Consider the following 9,709-nt stretch of genomic DNA (forward strand, 5'->3'; position numbering starts at 1 on the left):
TTAAATAACTGATAAGAAATCTTCTATTATATTTTATGAAATTAATAGTTTTCTTTTAATCGAAATTGTCTTTGGTGATAAGTACCTAATAGCAAGTACTTGCTACATATGTATGTTGATAATGAAACGTCATTAATGTTGCTAGACAAAAATTGTCAGCTTAAAGTATTGGAAGTAATGATTTAAAATCTATTGTATATTAGTCTAGTTTTTAACTTGGAGCACTGCGGTACGGTTTAGACAAAAAGAAAAAAATTTTGTAATTTGAAAAAAATGTATTGATATTAAAATATAAAAAAAGAATAAATACAAAAATAATAAATAAATAAATAAATAAAATGAATTTAATAGTGAAATCAAATTTAATATTATCACTAGTTCTATTAATAAAGATCTTTGCAACAGAATCTGCTTTAGCGGTACCAAATGGTGTGTGGATTACAAAAAAAAACTTATTATTATTTTATAAATATTAATTATAAAAAAGAATAAGTATTATTTATATAAATAACAGTAATTGGAAAAAATTATAAACTATTTTCAATGAAATTAAATTACTGCTTAACTTGACAATTTATTGGACAAAAATTTGGACTTGATTTTGATTACTATCTTCTAAGCAAACGAAATCAAAAACAACTTGCCTTCAATAAATTCAACGAAAAAATTACATACAAATTAAAAGTTTGAAAGCATTTATTTTTATTATGACTTCTAACGTTATACCAAACCAATGACAAGTTTATTCCCTTTAGTACATTCAACTTCCTTATTACTCTATTTGTTTAGTAAAATAGATATAGACTTGATAAAAAATTTCCGATAATAATCAGTCGGTTTTGTAGAACAGATATTGTTCATTCTCAATACGGAATAATCCCTACTTATAGTGAATATCTCTGGAAAAATCTAATACAGTAGTACATCAAGTTTTAAACATATTGTATTTAAAACATATAGAAAGACGGACATGTAAATATCGTTTTAGACTATATTAAGGACGCAAAATAATAAGTCGTTTTGTTGGACCGCTAGTGTTTATTCTCAATACCGAATAATCCCTACATATAGTGAATTTGTTGAAAATTTTACCACTACAGTACATCACGTTGTAAACATATTTGTCCAATTCACAATCGATGTCTTATCGTTGTAGCGGTGTATGTCATAAACATTTTTCAAGTGACATTTTTTGAAACAAACACTAATTAATAACAAAAAAATTACGATACAACTGTATCACACAGATTGTAAATTGAATAATTGTATTTAAAAGGGATAGAAAGATGGACAGGTCAATATCGTCTTAGAATATATTAGGGGCGCAAAATATGCATTAACCTTTTGTATCTACGACCGCTATTATATATAAAGTTGTAGACTCAATAGCTGAATGAACAACTCAGAGCGTAGGTCGAGGTTTCGATAACCACCAGACACTGGAAACTGAGCACTAGAAAACAAGGTGTTTTCTTCTGTTCAATTACCACCAGAGACTTGTAAAAGAGAATTAGAGATCAAGTAGTTTCTCTTCGAATTCGATATTTTATATAAAACCTCTAACTTACTAACTAACTAGGGTGACAATAACAGCGTAATTTCCTTAGTAAGTCCTCAATTATTCATGGATAAAGGCCACTTTTCTTGGCGAAGCGGTTAATAGACAATTGTGTGAATTTTTTTAAAAATAATTTATTTGCAGACAATAGCTTATGAAGTGATTTCGAGAGCTCGGGTACCCCCAATTCTACAAAAAATAATAATATAATTGTCAAATTTAAATGAAAACAAGTATGAATGTATAGTCGAGATTTTTTACACAAGGGCTCAAAGGGGAGTAGGGCAAAATATGACCCTATCCTTAAAAATATTGGTAGGGGGAGTAAAGTCTTCTTTAATATTATTTATGTAGAATTTAAAAATATTATTAGTGTTTGTAAGTGAATTTTGACATTAAGTCATTATCTGAAGGGGAGTTTGTATGGAGGATAGGGTCAAATGAAGACCGATCATTACAAAAATCGCTAGTGTCATTTAAAGTTCTATAAATTAATTATGAGCCAAAAGGCCCTATTTGGGGGGTACGGTTGTATGGGGGCTAGTCGAAATAATGGACCGATTTTAAGGCTTCGTCCTTGAGCCAAAAGAAGCGTGTGTGCCAAATTTCATCCAATTATCTTGAAAATTGCGGCCTGCAGCTTGCGCACAAGTTTTACATGGACAGCCAGCCAGACGGACGGACATAGCTTAATCGACTCAGAAAATGTTTCTAAGCCAATTGGTATACTTTAAGGTGGGTATAGGACGAATATTTTGGTATGTTACAAACATCAGCACAAACCCAATATACCCTCCCCACTAAAGTGGTGTAGGGTATAAAGATGAAAAATGGAGAATCTGATCTCGATTAATATGCTTAAAAGGGAACTTTTTCGTATATTTTTGGATTAATTTTTTCATCTGATTATTTCTTAGTTCTTCCAATGTGTAAAAAGTAACTTAGGCTTTATATATGTATGACGAAACAAATAAGATATGACACTGAATGAATGAGAATAAACAATAGTGATTAATACTTTATATTATATCTGTTACCAAAAATTAATTAATTTATCGGTAAATCGATCTATAATTAGCTTAAGACTCGCTTTAACCGCCCAAAAATCTCTTTGATTACATTTATTGCTGATGTCTCATCTTTCTTTATGCTAAATGTTGCATTATTTGCCGGAAATACTTTATAAATTAAACACTAGCCGAGTGTGCTCAAAGATCACAAAAAATTCAATTAACTGATAACCCATATATTTTAAACAAAAAAGAAAAATAAAAAAGAAAAACAATAATTAAAAAAAACTTATAAATAAAACAAAGCATGCACTATTTATTAATCACTATCTAACTCTCTCCTAATCTGTCTCTCTCACTCATAAAACAAAGCTTATGCTGGTCAAGAGTACTATGATCAAGATGAAGATGAAGATTTTGTGCCTATAAGTCCTTGTAATGTTGTACGACCTGGTGATCCAGATTTAACCACCTATGATATTATATCATCATATCGTTTCGATGAGTATCAATACGAATACCAGGGAGTTCAACAAATAGTTGGATCAACTGGTTACCAGCAGGCTTATCATGTTAGTGAATATTCTAATATGACTATTGAATCATCGCGTGCCTTTCCCAAGGGAATTCCCGATGAGTTTTCATTTGAGTGTACTTTTCGTGTGCCGCAACCACAACCCATACTTGAGGAATGGTATCTGTTTGAACTGTCCGACTATGAATATCATTCACAAATGAATGTTAAGCTATTGCCACAAGAAAGTGCTATAGAATTTTCGTTGCCCAAATATGATGGTTCCATACAGACAGTTACTTTTGAAGAGACAGAGGTTGGTATTTTATGTATTTAATATATGGAGATTATTATTAATCCAAACTATATTTAGATATTCGATCGTTCCTGGCATAAAGTTATGTTGGGTGTTGGTCAAGATGGTGTACGTTTATGGGTGGATTGCAAGCCAGTGCCAGATAAAAGTGGTAGTTTAAAAGCTCCGCTAGATGTAAGAGGTCCTATTGATGCCACAGATGGTTCCTTTTCGGTGGCAAAAAAATGCCACAAACAAGAAACTGTGCCAGTAAGTTTAAAATCAATTAAAATACTCAATTCATTTGATGCAACAATTTCCCTTCTAGATCGATTTGCAATGGATGATATTCAGCTGTGATAAAGATAAACCAGAACACAGCAATTGTGAAGATATACCACAATATGCACGTGCCCCTAAGGGTATGATTCAATATGAAACAACAACTTTCCGCAACAGCTACACACCCTCCTCGCCTAGCATTTGGGAGAGGGAAGAAGAAACTACCCCAAATCCTTTAGATTTGAAATTTGCAGAACCCACCTCTCCGCAGCCTTGGATTATAAGTAGTACTCCGAATTATTTAATTGGTAAAGATCTTTTGGCTTGTCCCGAACAGTGTCCACGTGGCCCTCCTGGACCACCAGGTCCTCCGGGTCCTAGAGGTTTGACAGGAGCACAAGTAAGCAAAAAGTTACTTTATTAAAAGCAAAAGCAATAATACATTTATAAAATTTTCAGGGAATAATGGGTGTGCCCGGTACTCCTGCCTCATCATTTGGTCGTTATGAATCGGCAGCTGTGAAAGGTGAAAAGGGTGAACCTGGTTTAGTGGGTTTAACTGGAGCTCCTGGCATACCTGGTGAACCCGGTCGACCTGGTGTACCTGGTGAAAAGGGTATTGTGGGTTTGCCAGGACCACAAGGTCCTCCCGGCTTTGGAGCCAGAGGTATTAGTTCTCCTTTATATAACAATGAGAATGTATACCATGTTTTTCAAATTTCTAGGTTTAACAGGTGAACCAGGTTTGCCTGGTGAAAAAGGCGAAAGAGGTCTACCTGGCTTAGATGGTGCCAATGGTGAGCCTGGCCCCGTGGGACCTCCCGGACCACCAGGTCCTCCTGGCCCAGCTTCTGCTGTACAAACTGCTGATTACATGCCTTATCCCAATCCAGGAATGATCGGTCCTATGGGACCAGCCGGGCCTCCTGGTCCAGCAGGACCTCCCGGCCCTCCAGGTTCACCAGGACCAGAAGTAATGAATGGTCGTAATATGGATGAAAGAGAAATTCGGGATATTTGTATGTCTGTTGTTAGAGATTACATTAGTGAAATATCTGCTTCATTGGTAGGACCTCCAGGACCACCTGGTAAAAGAGGAGTAGGACGTCCTGGTCCAAGAGGAGCTCAGGGATTGCAGGGTATATTCAATGAAACTTTTTAATTCTATTTCTATCAGCAATATGAAAATTTAACTATTAATAGGTGAACCGGGAGTTCGCGGACCTCAGGGTGAACGTGGTTATCCCGGTATACCTGGAAATCCTGGATCTACTGGTGATATGGGTCCGCAAGGACCACCTGGTGAAAAGGGTGATAGAGGAGAACCAGGCATTGGTAGAGAAGGTCCCATGGGACCTATGGGTCCACCTGGTCCTGAAGGCCATGGTATTGATGGTATACCTGGTAGACCAGGCGATCGTGGTGATGCGGGAAGACCAGGTTAGTTAAATTTAAATAACGAAATAAGTTATTGATGTTTAATTCACTTACTTTTTATGTATTTATTCATTCATAGGTGAACCTGGTGTAAGAGGACCTCCTGGTGAACCCGGCTCTTGTCCCGATTGTTCGGCTTATCAGGCTGCTTACGCTTATCCATTGCTTTTGGCTCAACAGCAACAAAACAATAAAGGACCACAAAATTACTACAATAAAGGACCACCTAATTATTATAATAAGGGATAATTATTAAAAAACTTTTTAAATATTGTAATATGTAATATTCCAAATAAGATCTTAATGGACATCAAAAGCATTAAAAACATTACACACAATGGCTGCTTGTGATGATGGCATCCATTGGAATCTAATCTTATATCCTATGTTTTGTTAAAATAACTTCAATCGTAACTTTAAAAAGGTTTGTGGTGCCGTGTTTAAATATGTATGTACTTGTGTTATTTGATTTCCAATCTCTTGATACCAGAAAATGTTTGTGCTATTATGCTTTTTTTACTTCCCTACTTCAAAATGTTCCTTATAACTCAAAAAGTTTTTGACACATTGTGAAGTTATATCAAGTAACGAGAACCACAATATTCGATTTTATGAGTGTGACAAGTTTTAATCAAATTTTTTTTAACATTTTTTGAAATATTGAACAAACTGAAGCAAATTATTTTGGACACACCAGAAAATTTTTCGCATTGTTACACCCAAGTTTGAAATCTTATAACTTCTTCAATAGTTGATGTATTGCAAAGAAAGTTACATCAAGTGAAAGGTTGTGATTTCAGGTTTCAGACTGGTGAATTCACTTTGCAAAATATTAAGTAAATTTTTTTGAAAATCACACATATATGTTTACGCCCACTTTTCACCATTAATAGAGGGCGTGGCAACTTTTTTTATTTAATGAAAATGCGTCTAATTTTTTCTCAATCCACAAAAAAATTTCATTAGAATATGTTAAAGAACAATCGAGATATTATAAAAAATCTAAAATGATTCTAAACGTTACAACTGACTGTTTTTGGCATTGTTGCGGCAAAGTTTGGAACCATATAACTCGAGAAATATTTGACCAATTGTGAAGAAAGTTATATCGCAGGAATGTTTAGGATTCCAACTATTAGATTGGTATATTCCTTTGTCCAAAAAACAAGTAAAAGTTTTTTAAATAGATAATAAATAAATTAGGAAAAAATTACATTTTCAACATCTTGTAGAACACCAGGTCACCAGAATTTAGTAGTAGGTGGATTTCTCTACACTATTTTCTTGAATTTGATATATCTAAAAAACTACTTAAGATATTTAAGTGATTGTTTCACTATGTGATGGATTGGAAATTTGTCTACATGATGGGCAACCTTTGGCCCGCCAGGCTTTTCAGTAAAACGACAAAAAATTGGAATTTATTGTTAAAATGGGTATATCTTATTTTATGATGAACATAGAGAGTTATATGATAGTACGTAGGAATCACAATAATCCATTTTATGAGTGTTCCAAATTTGGTTCGAAAATTTAAAAAAATTTTCGAAATATTAAACAAACTAGAAAAATGATCTTGGGACACAATTGATGCTGTTGGCATTGTTACACCCAAGTTTGAGATCTTATAATTCGTTCAATGTTTGTTGTATTGCGAAGAAAGTTACATCAAGTGAAAGGTTAGGATTTCAGCTTTTAGATTGGTAAATTCACTTTGTAAAATATTATATAAAAGTTTTTGAAAATCGCACATTTATGTTTACGCCATCTTTTCACCATTAATAGAGGGCGTGGCTATTTTTTTATTTATTGAAAAATGTGTCAAAATTTTTTCTCTATCTACAAACAAAATTTCATTAGAATATGTTAAAGAACAATCGAGATATTGCAAAAATCAAAAATGATCTTAAAGTTTACAACTGACTGCTTTTTGGCATTGTTGCGGCATAGTTTGGAACCTTATAACTCGAGAAATGTTTAACCAATTGCAAAGAAAGTTATATCGAAGGAAAGTGTAGGATTTCAGCTATTATATTGGTAAATTCGTTTGGCCAAAAAACAAGTAAAAGTTTTTTAAAATAACAAAAATGTATTTTTACGCCCATTTGCATTTCTAATTGTGGGCGTGGCAATTTATTTATTTTTAGAAAAGTGTTTCCATTTCATTCTTTATCCACATGCCAAATTTCATTTAATTATCTTGAAAAACCACCGAGATATTGTAAAAAAAACTAAAAGTATCCATTGACCCGCAAGTTAGGAAAAAATTACATTTTCAACATCTTGTAAAACACCAGGTCACCAGAATTTAGTAGTAGGTGGATTTCTCTACACTATTTTCTTGAATTTGATATATCTAAAAAACTACTTAAGATATTTAAGTGATTGTTTCACTATGTGATGGATTGGAAATTTGGCTACATGATGGGCAACCTTTGGCCCGCCAGGCTTTTCAGTAAAACGACAAAAAATTGGAATTTATTGTTAAAATGGGTATATCTTATTTTATGATGAACATAGAGAGTTATATGGTAGTACGTAGGAATTACAATAATCCATTTTATGAGTGTTCCAAATTTGGTTCGAAAATTTAAAAAATTTTTCGAAATATTAAACAAACTAGAAAAATGATCTTGGGACACAATTGATAGCTGTTGGCATTGTTACACCCAAGTTTAAGATCTTATAACTCGTTCAATGTTTGATGTATTGCGAAAAAAGTTACATCAAGTGAAAGGATACGATTTCAGCTTTTAGATTGGTAAATTCACTTTGCAAAATATTATATAAAAGTTTTTGAAAATCGTTCATATATGTTTACGCCCCCTTTTCACCAATAGTAGAGGGCGTGGCTACTTTTTTATTTATTAAAAAATGTGTCTAATTTTTTTCTCTATCCACAACCAAAATTTCATTAGAATATGTTAAAGAACAGTCGAGATATTGCAAAAATCAAAAATGATCTTAAAGGATAGAAGTGATTGTTTTTCGCATTGCTGTGGCAAAGTTTGGTACCTTATAACTCGAGAAATATTTGACCAATTGTGAAGAAAGTTATATCGAAGGAAAGTGTAGGATTTCAGCTATTATATTGGTAAATTCGTTTGGCCAAAAAACAAGTTAAAGGTTTTTAAAATAACAAATGTATTTTTACGCCCATTTGCATTTCTAACTGTGGGCGTGGCAACTTTTTAATGTTACGAAAAGTGTTCCCCACTTCATTCTTTATCCACATACCAAATTTTATTTAATTATCTTGAAAAACCACCGAGATATTGCAAAAAAACTAAAAGTATCCATTGACCGGCAAATTAGGAAAAAATTACATTTTCAACATCTTGTAAAACACCAGGTCACCAGAATTTAGTAGTAGGTGGATTTCTCTACACTATTTTCTTTAATTTGATATATCTAAAAAACTACTTAAGATATTTAAGTGATTGTTTCACTATGTGATGGATTGGAAATTTGGCTACATGATGGGCAACCTTTGGCCCGCCAGGCTTTTTAGCAAAACTTGAAAAAATTTGGAATTTATTGTTGAAATGGGTATATCTTCCTTTGTGATGAACATTGAGATTTATATGATAATGCATAGGAATCACAATATTTCAATTTATGAGTGTGCCAAATTTTATTCGAAAATTTTGAAAATTTGTCGAAATATGGAACAAACTCGAAAAGCGATTTCGGGACAAAACTGACTGTTAAACCTAACTTTGAAATCTTATAACTCCTTTAATGTTTGATGTATTGCGAAGTAAGTTACATCAAATGAAAGTTTATGATGTCAGCTATTACTTTGTTAAATTCTTTTTAGTAAAAATGTTGCAAGTTTTATTGAAAATACCAAATATATTTTTAAACCCATTTTTTTCCCTTAATTAGAGGCGTGGCAGTTTTTTTTTTATATTTTGAAAAAAAGCCCCATTTCCTTCATTACCAACACACAGTATGTCATTGAATTATCTTGAAAAACATTCGAGATATAACGGAAATTTCTTTTTGTACTTTAAGGACACAACTGGCAGTTTTTGGTATTACTCGGGAAAAGTTTTAAACCTTATAACACGAGAAATATTTTTCTTTTTGGCGGAATGTAATATATCAAATAAAAGGTTATTACTTTAGCTATAAGAATGGATAATTGATTTTGCGAAAAACTAGGCCAAAGTGTTGGAAATAGAAAATCTTAAAGTTTTATTTAATACCATGATAGTGTTGTCTACTAGAATCTGAATAAATTTATATTGTGATCGAAATTAGATGAAAATTTATCTCAAAGTCTTATTCACTTACCACTAAATCCAATTAAAATACAAAAACTTTTATATTTTTTTTCAAATTTTTTTTATTAATATTTTAATATCAATTAGTTTGTTTTCGTTACGTTTTGTTTTTAATATTTTTAATATTTTATAAATGTTTATTTCTTTTTTGTATTGTTTTTATTTATTACTTAAAGTTTACTTATATAATAATTAATTTTGTATTAGTTTTTGTTTATTTATTTTTTTTTTTTTCATTTTCGTTAATAATTATTTTGTAAAATTGCACAATATTTGGTAAATGATAAAATGAAAATGTTTATATTATTGTTTAAAAAAAAACTA

The 9,709-nt window shown here is 32.0% G+C and overlaps 1 protein-coding gene across 1 annotated transcript; it reads left to right on the top strand.

Moving 5' to 3' along the window:
• The first annotated feature begins 208 nt into the window (after positions 1 to 208).
• Positions 209 to 9,473, top strand: LOC111677582 (collagen alpha-1(IX) chain-like). Its single transcript, XM_023438734.2, has 8 exons — positions 209 to 429; positions 2,941 to 3,398; positions 3,456 to 3,647; positions 3,706 to 4,059; positions 4,119 to 4,326; positions 4,385 to 4,798; positions 4,863 to 5,099; positions 5,176 to 9,473. The coding sequence occupies exons 1-8, from the start codon at positions 339 to 341 to the stop codon at positions 5,343 to 5,345; spliced, it is 2,124 nt and encodes a 707-aa protein (XP_023294502.2). The 5' UTR covers positions 209 to 338; the 3' UTR covers positions 5,346 to 9,473.
• The last annotated feature ends 236 nt before the right edge of the window (positions 9,474 to 9,709 follow it).

This window comes from Lucilia cuprina, chromosome 4 (genome assembly GCF_022045245.1).
Source record: "Lucilia cuprina isolate Lc7/37 chromosome 4, ASM2204524v1, whole genome shotgun sequence".
Lineage (NCBI taxonomy): Eukaryota > Metazoa > Arthropoda > Insecta > Diptera > Calliphoridae > Lucilia > Lucilia cuprina.

Bases quoted from the DNA above. Each gene is read 5' to 3' on its own strand.
- LOC111677582 (XM_023438734.2), top strand. From the start codon at position 339: ATGAATTTAATAGTGAAATCAAATTTAATATTATCACTAGTTCTATTA. The intron at 430-2,940 runs GTGTGTGGATTA...CATAAAACAAAG, and splicing joins TGCTTTAGCGGTACCAAATG to CTTATGCTGGTCAAGAGTAC. The intron at 4,799-4,862 runs GTATATTCAATG...AACTATTAATAG, and splicing joins AGGAGCTCAGGGATTGCAGG to GTGAACCGGGAGTTCGCGGA.